The following is a 20,324-nucleotide window of genomic DNA, read 5'->3' as shown; positions in this document are numbered from 1 at the left end:
CATTAATTTAAAACCAGAAAGTTCATCACATTGAGTGGTTGTTTTTTTCATCTGTAAAGCTGATTCCTTAGAATTCCAATGTCAATTATTACAGGAAGGCTATTCCCATTTTTAAAACTAAAGTACATAAGAAATCAATTAAAAGTTGAGTAGATCTTAACTGTTTATGAAATTGTAATCACTGGAGTTGTCACATAGCCATTATTTCTCATTTGCTTTTTAGTTAATACACACACAGCAGAAACAAGGGGAAAAATTAAACCCCGTTCATTATCTCTTTGCCTTTGTATATAAGAGTATGTGTCCCAAGAAAGTTTCTTGTAAACCCACAAGGCAACTTGGGGTTTGGGGGCACTGATGTTCCCAAATCAAGATGTTAGTCATGTAGTGGTTTTCCAATGGGATTTCATCTCTGCCATAACAGTTTTGGGAACTGCAATTCAATCAACCCCAATCATATCTAGCATTTATAAAAGCTGCCTTTATGGGAAAGCCAAAGTATGACCCACAGAATTTTCCTGCAAAACCAAGGCCATCTACTGCCTTTTGCCCAACAACGGGCCATTGGCCATGATGCGCTCAATCTCAGGGGAGACCCAGGGCAAAAGGCAGGAGGGTCTGCACGAGGGAAATAACCAGGGAGTGATGTTGTCAGAGGTGGGCTTATCTTCGTGCTAGAAGTACTCCAGGGTGGAAGGAAAGATATTCTGGCTTGACATTTTTAAAGAAACAGAGAAGAAGAAGGACGTTCCTGAAAGAGGAGCATCTCGTTATGTGGTATGGGGATCTTGAGCTAAGATTTGAGCTAAGATCTGAGCTCAGAAGTCAGTAAGACTGAGGGTGCTCAGTTGGAGGGGACTTGGTAAAGGACGGTTGGATTGCTCCACCAGGAGTGGCTCGTCCTAGGAGAAGTACAGCCTGTGGAACTGGAGAGAATGGCGTGCCCTAGAGCAGCGTTTTCCAAACCTGCTTGATCTTAAGAATCACTTGGGGACCTTATTTACAAAAGAAAGAAAAAGCTTCCCAGATCTGTTACGAAGATTCTGATTTGGTTGTTTAGGAGTAGACTTTGTGACGTGGGAAATCCTTTTTTAGAAGGGCTGAGGGCTGGCCCATCTTTACAAGAAGGCTTCAGGGTGGATACTGACCAAAGAGGTGTTCTAAGCATCCTAAGAAGAGTTGAGGGCCACTGGAGGACAGGGGAGCCACTGATGAATGAATGACTATATTTAAGAGGTAGGATTCAGCCTGTGTTGTGCGGAGAAGACGGGTCTTGGAAGTTGCAGAGAACAGTCTGTATCTGAGATGACCTGACAATAAATGTTTGCTTGAACTTTCTGAGATTCAGGGTCTGGAGAGGTCCATTCTCTCGTAGCTTCCTCATCACGAGGGTGCTACCCCAGTCCTTAGTCATTGCCCTTTGAGAACACTAGGTGGGAACAGCAGCAGTGGCAGCAGTAAAAATAATCTTGATAATTATAAACTGTAAGGCTTGTCTTCATCAGAAAGTTGAGGTGAACTCAGAATCTCTTCTCCTCGGTGCCTGTACCTGCTTCTCATCTGATCTACCCTTTTGTGGTGAATTACTATGATATTATCTCCATCACCCCGAATCAGAAGCCAGAAGATGGTCTTAGACACTTACTCATTGGCTTTTCACCTCACCCCCGTCCTGGGAATTCTACCTCCTTACTAAACCTTCACATACTTTACTCTGTGTCACTGCTGTTGTCACCTGAACACAGGTGTCACCATCACCATTGTCATTTTGCATCTGGACCACTGCAAGTGGTCCTACTGAGTAGGTCCTACCCCATCCTACTCACATTACCTCCAGTCCATCCTCTCCACAGCTGAGTGACTTCTCAAATTCAAATCTTACTTTCCTACTTAAGGAAATCCTTTGGTGGACCCCCTACAGTCATCAGGATAAAGTCTGAGCTGCCGAACACATAACACAAAGCCTTTAGTGTTCTGGAACTCTCCTTCCAACGCCAGCCTCTCCAGGCTCATTACCTTGTGGTTCCATCTCCTCACCCCACCTCAGCTTGTGCTCAGTGGACCCACCTCAGGAAGGTGCTAGAAGTTCCCTAACCTGGCTGTTCCCTTCCCCACCCCACCCCGCCCCCCTGCTACAGCCAATAACACAGTGAAGGCGGAGAGGATATCCGTCCAGGACACGCAGCATCTTATCATCCTTCAGAGCATCTGGCCCTAGCAGCCATCAGTGAGCTTTGTGGGATGGATGGATGGATGGATGGATGGATGAAATGGATGGATGAATTATGGGTCTTTGCACATGTTCTTTATGTGCCATTCCAGGCTCTTCTTTGTGTACAGTTTTCTAATTGTCTTTCAAAATTTAGCTCAGGCATTACTTCCCAAAGAGTCCCCCAATGATGCCCGCCTGCCCACCTTTGGGGTTAGGGGCCCCTTTTGTGCACACCTAGGGCTTCTTGTATTCACCCCATCATAGCATTGACCCCAGGAGCTGGATGTGGGTCTGACTCACCCAGATGTGAGCTTTCCAAGGACAGAGACTATGTGATGTTTGGTTTCTCTAGCCAATGACAGGTACAGTGAGTAGGCGCTCAGTTAATGTTTAAAGAACACGTTTAATGAATACGTGAGTGATCTGTGCTCACCCCTGCTCTTGGTGTCATCAGTTGGCTGGTTGTTTAATATTGTCAGAAGCTATAGCCACATTACCAGTGCCTGGAAGATTCCTCATCAAGGGGTGGAGGTCGCTCCCAAGTGTGGTGTTTTTCCTGCTTCTTCAAGAGGGAGCGTCTTCCCTCTTTGGGGCATGAACACCATATAGGGACTTTGAGTCTGGAGGACCTTCACGGCCATCCTGCCCCTTCCCTCCCTGGCCTCACTGGTCCACAGTGGCTGGCCTGGTACCACTGTTCCCCTTTAGTTCCATTTGTAGGAGTCAGAAATACTGGGGAAGAGTCGATGTGAGAGTAAGCCTTCTACGGAGGAGATAGGGCTTTGTGAATGTCAGAAGCTCTGCCAATGTGAGGTGGCGTAATTATGTTTCAAGTGGCAAAAGAGAGCAGAGACGTGGTAAATAGCACAGTTAGCCCAAGATTCCCCACTGCAGTTACCCTGCCAAGCCCTTAGATGAAACTTTATAAATGAGTACCCTAGCTCAAGACACTGTAAAATCGGACTCTTTATGAAGACTAATATTGCTGTCATAGGGCTACTTTATGAAAACCCGAAGGGACCTCTACCTAGAGCAGAAACTTCCTCATTTAAACCGTGAAGGTTTAAACAATAAAACTAATTTTCTATTCCCAGCATAGCCATCGCCCTGCGGGAAAGCATTACTCTGCTTTAGGAAAACAAGGGCACCTTATTCTTTAGCCCTTCGGTGGGTAGAGTACATTACGTGTGTGCAAAGACGTGTCTTTTCCAATCAGCAGACTTCTGGGAGAAATGAGCCCTCGCTGGCTGTATGTGGGGTGGAAGGAGGAGGCCAGTCCACATTTTTCTTGGTAAAGCTCTTTCTTGAGAATTTCCAGAGATGGTCGTGGGTTGGTGGCTGATTCAGTGAGGAGACAAAGAGATGAGGGGGTTCAGAGTGGGGTGCATGAGGGCGGGGGAGATAGAATCCTGTGGAGAAGACTTTGAGAGAATTTTTTAAATCAGTAGTTCATAGTAAGAAATAAAGAATTTTAGGGACGAGAGGGTAAAGTTACAAATTCAAGTCTCTCACCTTCAGGATTAGGGAGGCTTATGCCTTATCTACTGTCTCCCCTGCCCCGACACTTGCTGGACCCTGGGCCCCTCCTATCTCCCCCTCCCCTCCCCTCCCCCTCCCCTGTGGGGATTGGCCGGGAGCTGCCCTTCCCCCTTCCCAATGCTCCTGCCCTCTCCCTGCTGGTGCCCGGTGCCCTGTAGGGCTCTGCTCCAGGGGATCTGGGCTGAGAAGCACAGGCTCCACTCTAGTTGAATAACATGTATTTAGGTGACAGAACCTTTAATGTCTCCTGCTCTTAAAGTTCTTTGCTTTGAGGTGTTTTCGAACTGTCACCATTGACTCTTCATGACAAGCTGGGGGGGCCTCCAGCTCCATCCAGGTGCGTACAAAGTGTTCCCGCAGGTCCCGTGGATTGGAAGTTCCACGTGAGCTTTCGGAGAGCAGGCAAGCGAAGCTAAGGCATCAATTCTAATGCTGTCTCTTTAGTTGCTCCACAACACCTGGTGGCTATTGTTTCGGTGCCTTGTGAGCCAAGAATGCCAAGGGAAAAAAAAATCTTTACAATTAAAGATGAGCTATTGATAAGACTGTAAGACATTTCTCCAGGGGAGCAGTTGTATGCCAAGTCTGCATGGATGGGAGGGCAGGAGACCTGCAGACAGAAATAACTCTAAGTAGTTCTGTGTGGCTTGAGTGTCCAGAGTGTCCTCAGGGGTGATGGAGTTTGGGGGTGCAGGGGAGGAATAGCTGGAGAGTCTGGAATGGTAACCAGCCTGGTCGTGCAGGGCCTTATAAGCCCAGGTAAGGAACGTAGACTTGTTCCTGAACTCTGCAGGCAGCCCCTGGAGGGTTTTCAGAAGAGAAGGGACTTCGCTGACAGAGGAATGGATAAAGGAGATTTGGTATGTATACACAGTGGAATATTACTCAGCCATAAAAAAAGAACGAAATAATGCCATTTGCAGAACATGGATGGACCTGGAGATTGTCATGCTAAGTAGTATTTGTAGTATTGTCATACTACAAATGAACTTATTTACAAAACAGAAACAGACTCACAGACGTGGAAAACAAACTTATGGTTACCAAAGGGGAAGTAGGGGGAGGGATAAATTAGGAGTTTGGGATTAAAATATACATACTACTATATATAAAATAGATAACCAACAAGGCCTTACCATATAGCAGAGGGAACTATATTCAATATCTTGTAATAACCTATAATGGAAAAGTATCTATCATCTATCTATATAATTGAATCACTTCGCTGTGTGCCTGAAACTAACATGACATTGTAAATCAACTATATTTCAATAAGAATTTTAAAAACCTTTCAAAAAAGAAGAGAAGGGGCTTCCTCGCACGCGGACTTTTCTAGCAGCAGTGGACCAGTTGGAGGGTATCAGGAGATCAGGAGAGGAGGTAGGAGGTTATTATTGGAATCCTAATGAGAAATGATGAAAGCTTGAAGGAAGGCAGTGGTCCTCTGGCTGAAGAGGAGAGGATGGATTTCTGAGCTATTTACAAGGTGGAAGTCTGCAGGATTTCTTTGCAAGATTAGGAAACTGCCTATTCATTTTCAGAAGCAACCCATATGTGGCATTTATGTGCTAACTCAGCTGATGAAAACACTATTCTTGTAACTAGGTTGGAGAAGAATTACAGGAAGGGTATCTTTCAGATGTTAAAATGAATGCATTACATATGTTAACAGTGTATGAACCCTGTATTATATCTGGCAAACGGGGTGTTAAATCCTTGTTCAACCAGCCAGATGTCCCTGCAGCTGCTACTGGGATTGCAGGGGGAGCCAGCCACCTGAGACCCCAGGTAGGAGCTGGTGCCAGTGGTTTCTGGAAGCATCTGGCTAGACAAATTGTTTCTCCTGTGCTGATTGACAGGTCCCACATGGATCACACAATTCACATCACAATGAACACGTGGGATTTTCAGTCTGATAAGGCCAGACTCCAGGAACTTGACCTTTTTGCAGGGAATCTTTACAGCTGGGAGTGTCCTCAGTGCAAATTTAAATCTATTTATACATATGATTTTGTAAGACCAAAAAAAAAAAAAAAACACTTCAGTCAAACAAACTGAGGCCAATTTAATAACATTCGCGCTTGAATTGCTATGCTGTCAAAGTCTTGTTTGGGGCAGTTATCCAGCTGAGTTTGCAAAGGCTGGCTTAAGCGTTTGCTGTAAATGTTTATTTTTTATTTTTTTGGCGGTACGTGGGCCTCTCATTGTTGTGGCCTCTGCCGTTGCGGAGCACAGGCTCCGGACGCGCAGGCTCAGCGGCCATGGCTCACGGGCCCAGCCGCTCCGCAGCATGTGGGATCTTCCCGGACCGGGGCACGAACCTGCGTCCCCTGCATCGGCAGGCAGACTCAACCACTGTGCCACCAGGGAAGCCCTGCTGTAAATGTTTAAATTAACCTGGAGCAAAATTCCCATAATTACTCAAAAGAAGTTGAAAGTACTGATAGGTGTTTATATTTATTCTTACGGAGTACAATCTCTCCTAAGTGGCTTTGATATATCAAGACTGAGCCAGTTCTGGGATGTCTCCCTCCTCCCTCTTTTGAAAAAAGTTCCCAGAATATATATATATATATTTAAATGTTGAGCCTTCTTTTAATTTATTTATTTTTATTTTTGGCTGTGTTGGGTCTTCGTTTCTGTGCGAGGGCTTTCTCTAGTTGTGGCAAGTGGGGGCCACTCTTCATCGCGGTGCGCGGACCTCTCACTGTCGTGGCCTCTCGTTGCGGAGCACAGGCTCCAGACGCGCAGGCTCAGTAGTTGTGGCTCACGGGCCTAGTTGCTCCGTGGCATGTGGGATCTTCCCAGACCACGGCTCGAACCCGTGTCCCCTGCATTAGCAGGCAGATTCTCAACCACTGCGCCACCAGGGAAGCCCCAAAAATATTTTTTAAAGATGTCCAAGGGAGCCTGTCCCAGCAGTCTCCCCGTCACACTCCTGGGAATTGTACTTCTGGGATGTTGAATTCAGGAGAAGTTAAAGAGAAGCAGTCCTAGAGACCACAGTTACACAATCATATTGATCTTTTGTGTACTTTCTTTCTTGGAGGAGAGATTGTGAAATCCCAACATTTTTTCTATGAGTGAAATAAAAAGTCGAAATTAAAAAAAAAAAAGGAAAGAAAAATCATACCGGTTGTTTTCTTGTCTGTTCAGATGTACTCGGACAGCAAAGACGAAAAGTCAGTGCAGTCTAAATAGGAAGATACCACAAGGAGCAGATTTTCAAATGTTGTGAAACTTCCGCATCTCTCTTGCTTTTAGACTTTGGAGTTGGGGGCGAAACGGCAGTTTCAAATCTGCGAGGTCTGGCTGTGGGAGCCCAGGCTTGGCAATGTTAGACAGTGTCCACTAGGTAGCAGTATGTCAGAGGATTTCTTCTATCCTTGAACTGGCAGCGATTTCTTTGGCTGTCTACCAGGTCGGTTTTCCTTTTTGTCCTGTTTTGAAGGGTTGAGTGAAGCTCTCATAATTTAGGCGCAAATTATGCTTATTTAAGAAATGCATAAATTCGCTGAAAAGCCTACTTGTTACAGTGTGACCATAAATAAGTTCCTTCATTCATGGGATTTTTCTTAGTAACTTACAGGTGATCCTAATGGTCACGAGTAGGTTTTGGGAACCAGGGGCTAGTTTTCTTTGTCCTTGCATGTGACAGATGCTAAACATGCTTTATTCTGAGAAGGTCGATCGCTGATCTTCCTGGGGAGCAGGGCATTGGGTTCTCTTTAGTACTTTCAGCCAAGAGAAGATCTCACAGAGGGCTGTCTGCCCAGCTTTCTCACCCTGGAAACTGTTTCTGGCTTCTGTTGGAGGCTCTTTGCTGGGAGGTGTATCAGAACTGCCTATACTTCTTTATGCAAAGCTGTGGGCATTCTGAGAGTGTAGACAACATATGAGTGCACTGAACGTGCATCCAGAGAGTTAACTTTTTTTTTTTCTAATTTACAGCCGGATATAAAATAAGATAAAACACATCTAACATTTTTTAAAAGATCTCTTTCATCTGAATAATTTGTTCAGAGGAAAGGAGTTAGGATGTTCTTTGTAGTGTCTTCCCCAAATTATTAATAGATGAATCAGAACTTTCTACATTCAAAGAAACCAGAAGCAACGTCTGAATGATTCAATTTGGAACTAAAGAACTCTGCAAATTTTAAAACACTCTAATTAATGGGACAAAAGAAGAGGACTACTGTGGATGAAAATAAACGTAAATGCAAAGCTTAGGAAATAAATGGAATTGTCTGTTGGGGTGAAGTTTGGGTACTCCTTTAGAAGACTTTCTTATAATTTTGAAAATTAAAAATATTAGGGGGCCATTCAAGAGAAAACTGTGCTTGGTATGTATGTAGCAAAGTATCTGATCTTTGACAAAAATGACCAAACAGAGTGGCCCTGCTCTGTGGAGTGGCCTTGATGGAGTCACATTTGGAGACGTGAGGCCCCCATGTCCAGGGCCCTCATGGCTTACTTCGGAGGCTTCACCAGCCAAGCTCTGAACAAGTCTTGGCAGGTTCTGAGCCTGCTGTTTTCTGAAGCCCCCTCGCCAAGAATTCTGAGACCATATTTCCTGATGTTGACGTTCCTTTTTGTCAGATCCCTGGTCAAGGTGGGTCTCCTTTCAGAGTTTCTACTTCAGGGAGGGGACCACCCTCTAAGAATTTCCTGACAGGTATAGAGAAGGAAGAAAAATTTCTTCCCTCTCCCCACTTAGGTTCACCAGTCGGGGCCCTGTAAATTAGACTGACAAGAGATAAATTATAAAAGAAAAGCATACCAATTTATTTAATGTAAGTTTTATGTGATGCAGGAAATGCGTCATTAGGAAATGAAGACCCATAGGAATAGTTAAGCTGAGTGGTTTTTATACCCAGTTTGGTGAAGGGTGGAAAGGTGTAGAAAAATGAGACAGGACAGGACAGGACAGGGTCTGAGCTAAGGATGGTAAACTGGGGCAAACAGAGCAAGGCCTCTTCCTTCAGATTCCTCTAGGCGTCCTCCCGTCTTAAGAGATGAAGATGCTCCTTTCTTCCCAGTGGTAAGGCACTTCTCCCGTGAGGGTCTGTGACCTGCTTCAGGGGAGAAGGACAAAGCCAGGTAGTCCTTCCTGCCTCTGCCATTTCCCAAGATCCTTTAGCTTAAAATATTCCACTTGCCAAAGCACCATATTTGGGGGTAGCATGTCCTGAACCCCATCACAGGCCACTGATACTTTCCTGCCAGCTTCTAGGAGTAGACTCGTTGACCACATCTTGTGAAGGGGGGTGGGCCGATAGCTCTAGAAGAGGACTGGGAAGGTGTAGGCTCAAGCCCCAGAGTTGTTAGGGGCATCCTTATTCTCCCTTGGCCTCCATTTTCCAGTCTGAAAAGTGAGCTTAGTCGTAGTTACCCAGCCTCTGATTCTAATGTGAATCAAACGGGATAACACAAGGGGAGATAGTTGGCTTTTTGCTGGCTGCACCTGTAAGGCATGATTTAATTTTCAACACTTGGAATATATATAAATCGTGAGGATATAATAAATCTAGGACTAAATAGAGCTGTCGCCGAGCAACCATTCACGGAAATGCTCAATTAGTAATAATGTTTCTCAACGCCTGCTGCATATTAGAATCACCTGGGGAGGTTCTTGTAAAAAGCTACCAAGTCAACATCAGACTAATTGAGTTAGACTGGCTGGAGTTGGGCCAGGGTACCCTAAAACTGTAGTCTTAGAAGAATGTTACGTTCCTGGTTGATATCTGTGCATATAAATAACAATGATCTTGAGTTCAAAAGATTGGGGTGGGGTAGGGATATAAGAACAGATACTGAGACTACATTTTTTTGTAGCCTGAGGCTATAGACACATAACTACTTTGTTTTTTATGTGGAAACTTCCCTGTAGGGTTTCATGAGAGGAATTGCAATTCTTGGATACCCAACAATATATAACATGAAAGCAGCATTACCTCATGGGCCTTTAGCTCAAGTTTTAATTCATCTTGGGTCATGACACACTTTTTTTTTTTTTTTTAAGCAGACATTGAAAGTGTTTCTGAATGGCACTGGTTATTGAATTTTCTTGAAAAGTTTCCGTGACGGCTCTGACCTAGCACCTGCTGATTAAGTGGGCAGGAGAAGTTCATTCCCAGGTAGGAGAGAACAAACTTTCCCTGCCCACTTAATCAGTGACTTTTGTCTGCTGCTCCTTTGGCCTGGTCTCAAGCTTCAAGAAAATCTCAGATTTGCTCATCTCTGAAATCTTTTGGGATGTGAGAGGGATTGCTCTTCTCAAATGGAGGCCCCAGGTCAGCAACACCAGCTCGTCTGTTAGAAATGCAAATTCTCAGGTCCCGCCCCAGACCAAGCAGATCAGAAACTGTGTTTCAACAAGCCCTCTGGGAGACTGTGCTGCATGTTCAAGGTTGAGAACCACTGAGCTAGCAAAATGGATCTTACCTTGTTTTTCTCGATAATAAGTGTGCTTTTCTCAATAGAAAAGCACCAAGCAGGCATTTGTAGGCATATGTCATACTTTGCTTTGCTTCCTTCTTCCCTCTCCCCTCTTCCTTCTGAGGATGAGGCAGGTCGGGGCTAGAGGGAAAATGAGGGGTAGCTTTAAATCTCTGAAATACTGTCATCCAGGTACCTGTTTTTGTTTTTTCTGCGGTACGCGGGCCTCTCACTGTTGTGGCCTCTCCCGCCGCGGAGCACAGGCTCCGGACGCGCAGGCTCAGCGGCCATGGCCCATGGGCCCAGCCGCTCCGCGGCATGTGGGATCTTCCCAGACCGGGGCACGAACCCATGTCCCCTGCATTGGCAGGCAGACTCTCAACCACTGCACCACCAGGGAAGCCCCAGGTTCCTATTTGTTCCAATCTTTTAAGAGATAGTAATCAGATAAAGTTACATTATATACACATATATAAGTATATAAAGAGATATACAATGTCTAAAGATATATTGTATCATAAATGTATAAAGCTATATACAATGTTTAGTAAACATTGTGTGTGTCTATATCTCCATTATAAATGTAAAAAGATATATACAATGAATAAAGATACACTATATATATATTATATATGTAATGTATTATGTACTTATAAAGGTAAAAGATACACTGTGTATATATAAATGTATACACAATGTATAATAGGTACATTGTGCATATATAAATCCCTGTTGTGAATGCAGGGAAGACTAAACTAGGAAATTCCAGAAATCAGGGTACCATTGGGAATCCAAAGATCATGAGAAAAGACTTGGGAGATTGGCAGTCAGTAGGGGAGAGAAATAAATCTTGGATGGAGTGGGGAGAGGAACAAAGCCTGGTAAGGGCCACTGCATTGTACAACCCAAAAGAGCCAGACATCATTTGCCTGGAATTTCCTGCAGAGATGCTCCCAGGGCTGTGCAGGGCAGTGCCCTGGGTCAAAGGCAAGGGCAGGAAGTAGCCTTGGATGAGGCTGTAAGTTTCCTTCTAAAAGTCAGTCATGCTGTGACTTCTTTAGGATGTTAGAATAGGTAACTGAAGACAGCTGTGCTATCCTCCAAGGGTCTTTAAAAATAGAATTGAGGGGCTTCCCTGGTGGTGCAGTGGTTAGCGGGGCTTCCCTGGTGGCGCAGTGGTTGAGAGTCCGCCTGCCGATGCAGGGGACACGTGCCCCGGTCCGGGAGGATCCCACGTGCGGCGGAGCGGCTGCGCCCGTGAGCCATGGCCGCTGAGCCTGTGCATCCGGAGCCTGTGCTCCGCAACGGGAGAGGCCACAACAGTGAGAGGCCCGCGTACCGCAAAAGGGAAAAAAAAAAAAAAAAATAGAATTGATTCTCTTCTCTCTTGGGGGTCTTGAAGGCAGAGAGAAGAATCAATGTAATTTTACCACTAGAACCCTTCCAACTGTTAACAGTTACGTTTTGTTATAGCCTCTCTCTATCTACCTATCAGCTATCTCAAAGCCCTTCTCTCCAGACATTCCAAGAACTTAAGCTATCTGGCCTGTCTTTCAAACATCATGAGGGGATGGGGTAGTTAGCGTGGATGGTCACCCCAATAACAGAGAAATTAGGAATCTCTCCAGAGTGTTTCTAGGAGTATTTAGATGTATGGAGTTACCATACATCTGCTGAGTGCCTACATGCATCGTCTCATTGAGTCTTCACAACCACCGATCATAAAGGTGCTGTTAATATCCTCAGTATTTGTAGGTGACTGAGGAGGGGTTTGAACTGAAGTCAAAGCCTGAAGTTCCATCCACATCACTTTACTATTTAATGGTAGCTAAGGTCTTGATTCAGGTGGGTCTGCAGTTACTTATTGGACCCTTCATTGTCAGGGCTCAAATTGAGATATGCAATTCCCTACGTTCTTTATGTACTTGAGTTCTTTCTTTTACTGGCTTGCACTTCTAAACCTCTATTTGTGGCGATATTTTAAGCCAATGATTGGTAATCTAAGAAGCTCTTAGACTTCCATGTAGTACTTTAAATACACTGTGACCTTTTAAAATGAAAGATTAACCACTGGAAGCCAAGCATCTTTCTCTTTCTCATGGGCTGAGCTTCAACATTATAACAGGAATTCACTAATGAAACAGACATGAAAAGAGACTCTCTAAAAATTTAAGAGGGTCATATATTCTGTGGCAATTGTTATTTTCCTAGTTAACTTCATCTCCATTTGTGTACCTGCTACAAATGTTTAACTGTGTTCAGTGATTCCGTGTTTTATAATTTACATTGTCTTTTATTTCCTCTTATTGTCCGAAGTATTTTATTGGATGGTATGTGTGTAGTCTACTTTTTAAGCACATCGACATAACTCTTTGGGGTGAACTTCCCTTGATAGCTACTTAGGACATCAAGAAATTTTACTGCCTATGTACTTCCGGCATATTTTGAAGGAAAGAGGATTAATTTATTGTATGTCTGACAGTCCTGAATTCTTAACTGCTTTATCAAAAGAGTGTATAAATAAGATTCTTTTTTCTTTTTATTGCAGGAAATGCAACATATTGTTAAATCACAACACATCAGAGCAGAAAAAGGTAAGCACGGATCTGTATAAATATTTGAAAACCTCTAGGGTGACTCCTCTTTGAGCTAACATGGCTTCTCTCATCTCCAGCCATGGTGGAAGGTTCATGGTTAGATCTGGCCAAAAGGAACGAGCCTGAGACTCAGCCCTTTGCCCATCTCACGATTAATGCCATTGACATCCCATCAGGTAAGTTCCATTTATATCCAGCCTGAAAAATATTTCAAGAGTAAGTCAGAAAGAGAAAAACAAATACCCTATGCTAACACTATATATGTGGAATTTAAAAAAAAAATAGTTCTGATGAACCTAGGAGCAGGACAGGAATAAACATGCAGACATAGAGAATGGACTTGAGGACACAGGGAGGGGGAAGGGTAAGCTGGGACGAAGTGAGAGAGTGGCATGGACATATATACACTACCAAAGGTAAAATAGATAGCTAGCGGGAAGCAGCCACATAGCACAGGGAGATCAGCTCTGTGCTTTGTGACCACCTAGAGGGGTGGGACAGGGAGGAGGGGAGGGAGACGCAAGAGGGAGGGGATATGGGGATATATGTGTACATATAGCTGATTCACTTTGTTATACAGCAGAAACTAACACAACATTGTAAAGCAATTATACTCCAATAAAGATGTTAAAAAAAAAGTCATTTATCAGCCCATCTGAATACTCAGACCTATTCTTAGCCTGTTAGCAAAATTTTGAGAGCCCTTAACTTCTAGACCAGAAGAAAGATCATCTATTTCCACATCATGGAAACAGTGATTCTCGATCGTGCCAGAATGGACATCATCACTGTATTCATTTTCAGATCACCAGAGTGAGTTTATTTTAAAAGACTGCTAGTTGAGGTTGCATAACTGGGAAGGATAATCCCGTGTTATACTCATCTCTATTTTTCCGAGCAAAAGTTGACACATCCCCATTGCTGGCCTGTGAGGTGCATGAATTCCTCCAGGTAGTCATGTACTCAGCCATCTCCTGCAGAGTTCCAGACAGGAGCTGAACAGAGTGATATTTAAGAGGCAACAGCCCTCTAGAAAATGAGACGTACTCGTTCTCCAGGGACTTATCGTTTTCTTCTGGCTAAGAATTTAGCTCAATAGACTGGAGACCTCATCATCTTTTGGAAATGAGGAAACCCAGAGCTCTATGTCTACATCTACCTAATGTACCAGTGATTTCCATCATATAATCCCCACTGGTTACTTCACATCGGGTTAGGTGAGCATCAGAAAGGTCACAAAGAACATTAGGATGGAGTGACAATGGAATATTACTGTTATTATACCATTTATACACACACTTTGTATCAGGCGTTTTGCTCTGTATCCATTATCTCTAAACCTTACTACAACCCTGCAAGGTAGAGATTATCATTCAGATTTTGCAAACAGGGAAACCAAGGTCCACCTAGTGGTAAGTTATCTGATCGAGGTTACAACATGGCAGGAGTAGAAGTTGAATTCCACTCTAGCTGATTCCCAAGTCCATGCTTTTTATACTACAGGTTATTACATAAGTATCTTGTGGCCTGTTGCCTTTGTCAGAGGGGAGTAAATTCAGAGCGCTTGTGTTCCTCTTTTCATGAAAGAAGTAGATTAATGTGGTTTTAATAGCAGGGCGTCTCAAGTCTGATGGCCTGGGTTTGAGGTCCCACCGTACTACCTGGCTGGGTGTCCTTGTGCAAATTATTGGAATCCTTTGTGTGTCAGCTTCTTCATGGGGATGGTAACAGTTTGTACGTCATGGGACAGCTATAAAGATTTAATGAGGTTATATACTAAAATGCTTATATGGAAGTGGGCATATAGTAAGAACTTAGTGAATGTAATTTGTCATTATTTAAAGTTTAATTAAATAATTTTATATATTCTATTTCTTGTTTTACAAAAATGATTCAAGGCAAGTTCTTCTTAGAGTTAAAAAAAATCCAAGTTTTAATAAGCAGTTTTGAAGCCACTAATATAGTATGGGCCACAAAGGAATTTTTCCTGACTACAGACATAGAAAGGAGAAACCAACTCTTTGATTTTTAGATTTTCCTAAACTATCTATACTGTCCCAGATATTTGCTTCATAAACAAATTCTCCTCTCTCTCTCTCTCTCTCTCTCTCTCTCTTTCTGTGCGTGTGTGTGTATGTGTGTGCCTTATCGTGGAACTACACTAATTTTCTGAGTGGAAAACTATTTTGCATGTTAGCAAAGCCAATCAAATTAATACTGATCTGTCAGCTGTGTGTGCTGTAGTCTGCATTTATCTTTTCAGTTCATTTTAAATGGCATATGATAAATATTGCATTAGACTGTGTGCCAAAGTCTATTTGGCAATCAATAGCAAGCATGTTTTAGTTACATAGCTCTCCCTCCAGGCACCTTGCATCAAATCATTGCCAAAAAGAAGGCAAAACTCCTGGTTATTTTATGATGGTTATTGAGCTTGAGACAGAGTGAAATGAGTTAGTGTATGCTTCTGTTTAAGAAGATAGAATTTGCTCCTCTGGCTTGGCCAATGACTCCTTGAGTCCATTTATCTCCCAGTTTGGATACTTCAGAGGAAGATGGCTTTAATTTTGCACGTTCATTCGGGGCCTCTGTTCCATACTTATTTGTACTTATTTACACATAAGAAAGAAATCAGAATCTGCCTTATACTGACTGTATTTCAAAGCTTCTCGAATAAAATGCATTGGGGAGTATTTTGTGAGGTCAGGATTCATGGCTTTCTTAAGGGCAGCTCAGGCTAAATATCTGGAGAGACTTCTTCTCTAATGTCTAATAGCAGTGACCCTAGGGGCTGGGGCGGCTGGGGAGGCTGAAGGTCGTCTAGTGATGGAAGCCCAGGCTTGCTGTGCGAGGTCCTCCAACCTGATGGGGGGCTGTTCTCATCTTTTCTCCCACTATCGCTCTTCATGAGCTCTCCAGTTCACACTGACGGTTCTTCTCCCTTTTCCTCTGCGTGCTGTGTGCATTCCGTTCTTTGCTAGAACAGTTTCCCTCGATCGCAATCCTCTCCCTTTTCTCAGCCCGTCCACATTTGACCCAAGCCCTCCCTGCCCTCTGTCACTGGGCTGAGTTCACGTGGTCGCCACTAATTTCTGCAGCTTCCACTTGGCAGGTGCTTTAACTGAACTTCAGCCATGGGCTGTGTGACCTGCAGAAATGAAAATGTTATATTTTTCATTTGGTGTGCCCATTTCTTCTTTTCTCCACTACAGAGTGCCTTGAGGGTATACTGCTTGATGCATTTCTTAACTGTGGATAGAGTGAATGCCCGTAGAAAGCACCATTCAGATATTTACTAAATGATGAAATTGATCAGCGAATGGATAAATATAGGCATGTTTAGAAGGATATAAGGACACTCCTTCCACTTGACTTGAGCTAACAACAGGAGTGCTATGCGGTCAGGGTTTCTGTGTTCTCCTCTCTCTTTCATCCTTCCCTGCCTTTCCTGGACTGTATCTCTGAGCCCTTGGTCTAACGCTAGCTGATCCAGCCTGTCGAGAGGGTAGACGTCACCTTAGTCATTCTGCTGCTATCTGTTAAGGGCCGTCATAGGAGATAAACTATAAGACCGATAATTGATTGCCTAAAGGATTGAATACAAGAGTAGGGGAAGAAGGAGGTAACCATGGGATGGTTTGAGATAGGAAACACCTTGAGTTTTTTTTAGCTCTGTCAATGGACTAGGTGGCTGTTTACCAGCCTGGAGAAGTTACTTTGCTAGTGTTCATGAGGGTGTGATGCATAGAGTCTTACAGTCTCATTTTGACTCACTTGGGACCATGGAATGATATTTACATCTGGGATGCTTTAATTTAGGATGATCTGAGGTAGGACCTCAGATGCAAAAGGGCAGGGCGCTGTGCTGGGTTCTGGAGGCAGCAGTGCCTGTGATGGCTTCTCAGGCTCGCTGGGGCGCCCTCTTGTGGATACGATGTGCAGTTCAGGAAATCTGTCCTGTCCCTGAGCACAGGGATTGAAACCATTGGCTTCTTTGCCTTTGCAGGCATGTCTAAGGATGGGGGGTTGCCCCACCATAGCTTGGACCCCGCTGCACTTTTTTTCTTCCACTTACCCTACCATCTAGTTGGTTCTGGAACAGCCTGGTATTGAGGTCCCCAGACCATATCCCAGCTGCCCAGTAGCCCTCCAGGGACAATAGGACATTATCCTTTTTGTGGCTCTCCAGAGTAAGATGCAGGTGTTCAAGTTTTCCCAGGATTCAGGCCAGTCTTGAAAGTTAGCCAGTGTGGGTTTCTGGTTCTACAAAGATCTCCCAAGGACCCACTCTAGCCAAAGTGTTGTCAGCTCTGATGGATCCGTGGAATCCAGTTGAAGTCTAAATTCTGTGGGGAATTTCTCTTGGGTGACAGGCGGCAAAGAACTTCTCCCTGGCTGCAGAAACTACTCCCCACCCCATTCTGAGACTCCCCAGCTCTGTTTTGCCTTGTTGAAATCCTAGCAGATGACAAGCTTAACTTAGCATAAGTGTTTACAAAATCCTCTGGAGGAAAACTCTGGACTTTCCACAGTATAACAGCTTTTTTTCCCACTAGCTGACATCTTTTCCAGTTGGCTAATAGGTATCCGTATATATATAAATATTTGATTATTGAAGTTTATCATGGAGGTAGTCCCAATTTTTTAAGACCTAGTAAAGTACACTAAAGACCTGAAATATTCAAAGCGTTGGACACTTTGCTGACTTAGAAGATTTTCTAGAAACTTCTGCTGCTCCAGAAACAGTGACATGAAGATCGGTTGTCACATTTCAGGCGTGAGAAGGAGCTAAAGGAGAGTTCTGGTCTAATAATTAGAAGAGATTTTACCATCCTTTGGGCACAAAGGATTGCATGAAGTTGTGAAGCTGGGGAGTACAATGCCAAGGATATGTTCCTTGTGAACTTCTCTGGGGGCAGCTTTTCAGTCGTGTGACCTTGGGAGGCATTTGGGCTATTGGAGGAGGGGAAAATCAATGGTGATGAGAATATAGAGTTTAAGAGTTTGACTTTTTGGTCCAAGTTGCTGTGACCCAGATTTTCAGCTCCTTCTATATACCTCTCTCCATGAATTAAAAGAGAAAGTGGAGTCACGTGGAGTGTGGATATTCTCTTCCTATACTTGTTTCTTGCTTTCTTGTTTCAACTGTCTCTGGCTGATTCTCTTCCTTCAACCTTGAATGACCTTTATGCTTCTGTTGGCTGAATTCCTCCTTTAAGTCATTAGGTTCAGTAGCACAGCAAAATCGTTCTTGAGCCCTCTGGGAGGAAGTAATCTCTTTCCTTTGAATTCCCATTGCAATATCCACACCTTTCTTATCAGGGCCCGAGCCTTGCTTCCTGTCTGAACGTATATCATACTTATCCCTTGTGTACTATAGGCTCCTTGAGGGCAGGAAAAGTGAGATCTTGTATTTGACCCCTCTCGGGTGCCTAGCAAGAGAGCGCAAGTACTTCTTAATGTACTGGTACTCCCCTTTTAGAAAATAAATTCTGAGAAATTATTCTCCCATTGGAACAATGACTGTTCCAGTAGGTCTTTCTCCAACCTCATAGAATTGTGAGGATGTCCTTCTCCTTGAAGGGGTGGGTTTTAAATCACGTGCCTCTCTTTTCCTCAGGTTCCCATAAAGTGAGTCTGTCCTGCTGGTACCATGACCGAGGTTGGGCCAAGATCTCCAACATGACTTTCAGCAACGGAAAACTAATAGTTAACCAAGATGGCTTTTATTACCTGTATGCCAACATTTGCTTTCGACATCATGAAACTTCGGGAAACCTCACTGCGAATTACCTTCAGCTGATGGTGTATGTCACCAAGACCAGCATCAAAATCCCGAGTTCTCATACCCTCATGAAAGGAGGAAGCACCAAATACTGGTCGGGGAACTCTGAATTCCATTTTTACTCCATAAACGTTGGGGGATTTTTTAAGCTACGGTCTGGTGAGGAAATAAGCATTGAGGTATCCAACCCTTCACTACTGGATCCAGATCAAGATGCAACGTACTTTGGGGCTTTTAAAGTTCGAGATATAGATTGAGCCCCATTTTATGAAGCGTTTTCACGTATTCCCTAGGATGTATAGAAAACTTTAAAAACAAGCCAAGAAAGATATATGTAGGTGTGTGAGACTACTAAGAGCTATGACCCACAGGGTACAAGAAGACCCATGCCTTTGACTCTGTAGGGAGCGAATGTATTTACAGCCAATGGGAGATGTTGGACTCAAGGTGTGTTACAATCTAAGGGTTTTCTTACACAGTGGTTTTTAAATTTTGTGATGAATTCCTAGAATTAAAGCAGATTGGAGCAATTATGGGTGCCTTTATGAAAAACTGCCTTTGGGCTATGGGAGGGGTTAATTCTCTGTCTCTAATCCATGGTTAGATGCCACGATGCGGCTGAAGTGGAAAGGGGGTCATCTAATTGCAAACTGATGACCATCTGAAGGGTGAGATTCTTTTGAATTGTTACACCATGCTGGAACCTGCAAATAAATACTTTTTTCTAATGAGGAGAAAAAAATATATGTATTTTTATATAATATCTAAAGTTATATTTCAGATGTAATGTTTTCTGTGCAAAGTATTGTAAATTATATTTGTGCTATAGTATTTGATTCAAAATATTTAAAAGTGTCTTGCTGTTGACATATTTAATGTTTCAAATGTACAGACGTATTTAACTGGTGCACTTTGTAAATCCCCTGGGGAAAACCTGCAGCTAAGGGGAAAAATGTTGTTTGCTAATATCAACTGTATGATACTTCTTCATTCTTTTTAACTTAATAGATTTTTTCAGACTTCTCAAGTCTGTTTCCAAAAAAATTTAAATGGATGCCTTGAATGTTGGCCACCAGGTGCCTTTCAAATTTAGAAGCTAATTGACTTTAGGAAGCTGACATTGCCAAAAAGGATACATAATGGGCTACTGGGATCTGTCAACAGTATTTATATAATTATTGAACAGGTGGTTTTTTCTACAGGTGCTGCAAATTGTAAATTTTTTTCATGGAAAAGTTATCAGTGGCTTATAGCAAAAAAAAAAAATTCCATTTTTAATTTAGTGGAAGTTATTTTATACTATACAATAAAAACATCGCCTTAGAATTTTTTTTTTTTTTTTTGGTATGAAAATAAATTTATAGGAAAGTCTGCCTTGTGATTTTGTGCTTCTCTTTTATGTCTGTCGTGCTCTGTGATCCTTTCTCTCCAATATGGTAATGTGGCTTCTATCTTTCCAAAGGTTACCGGGAGAAATGCAGATTTAATTAAAAATTAGGAACCGATTCAATTAAATTGCTGAACCTTGGAATTTGAAAAATAACTTACAAGGGATTTGTATGCAAGAATGTAGCTGATAGAACACAGAGGCTCCACCGCTCAAAAAAGAAAAGTTTGTTATGCTTATATCGTGAGAAAAAATAGTGCTTTGCGCAAGTTCATAAGGCCCAGCAGAACAATCATCTGACCTGGAGGAAACCCTGAACGTTGTATCTCTTACTAGTGAAGAAGCATTAATAGTGGCTGGATGCTT

At 43.2% G+C, this 20,324-nt stretch overlaps 1 protein-coding gene across 1 annotated transcript in view; it reads left to right on the top strand.

The window, feature by feature from the left end:
- TNFSF11 (TNF superfamily member 11) overlaps positions 1-18,889 on the top strand; it is a 34,032-nt gene extending 15,143 nt beyond the window's left edge. Inside the window, exons 3-5 of the mRNA XM_032611541.1 lie at positions 12,738-12,783; positions 12,864-12,962; positions 18,407-18,889. Of these exons, the coding sequence (XP_032467432.1) occupies positions 12,738-12,783; positions 12,864-12,962; positions 18,407-18,828 (567 nt within the window). The 3' untranslated portion in view covers positions 18,829-18,889. The remainder of the gene's footprint in view (positions 1-12,737; positions 12,784-12,863; positions 12,963-18,406) is intronic.
- Positions 18,890-20,324: the final 1,435 nt, after the last annotated feature.

This window comes from Phocoena sinus, chromosome 18 (genome assembly GCF_008692025.1).
Source record: "Phocoena sinus isolate mPhoSin1 chromosome 18, mPhoSin1.pri, whole genome shotgun sequence".
NCBI lineage: Eukaryota > Metazoa > Chordata > Mammalia > Artiodactyla > Phocoenidae > Phocoena > Phocoena sinus.
The sequence above is the reverse complement of the archived record's forward strand: the minus strand, read 5'-3'. Positions and strand labels throughout refer to the sequence as shown.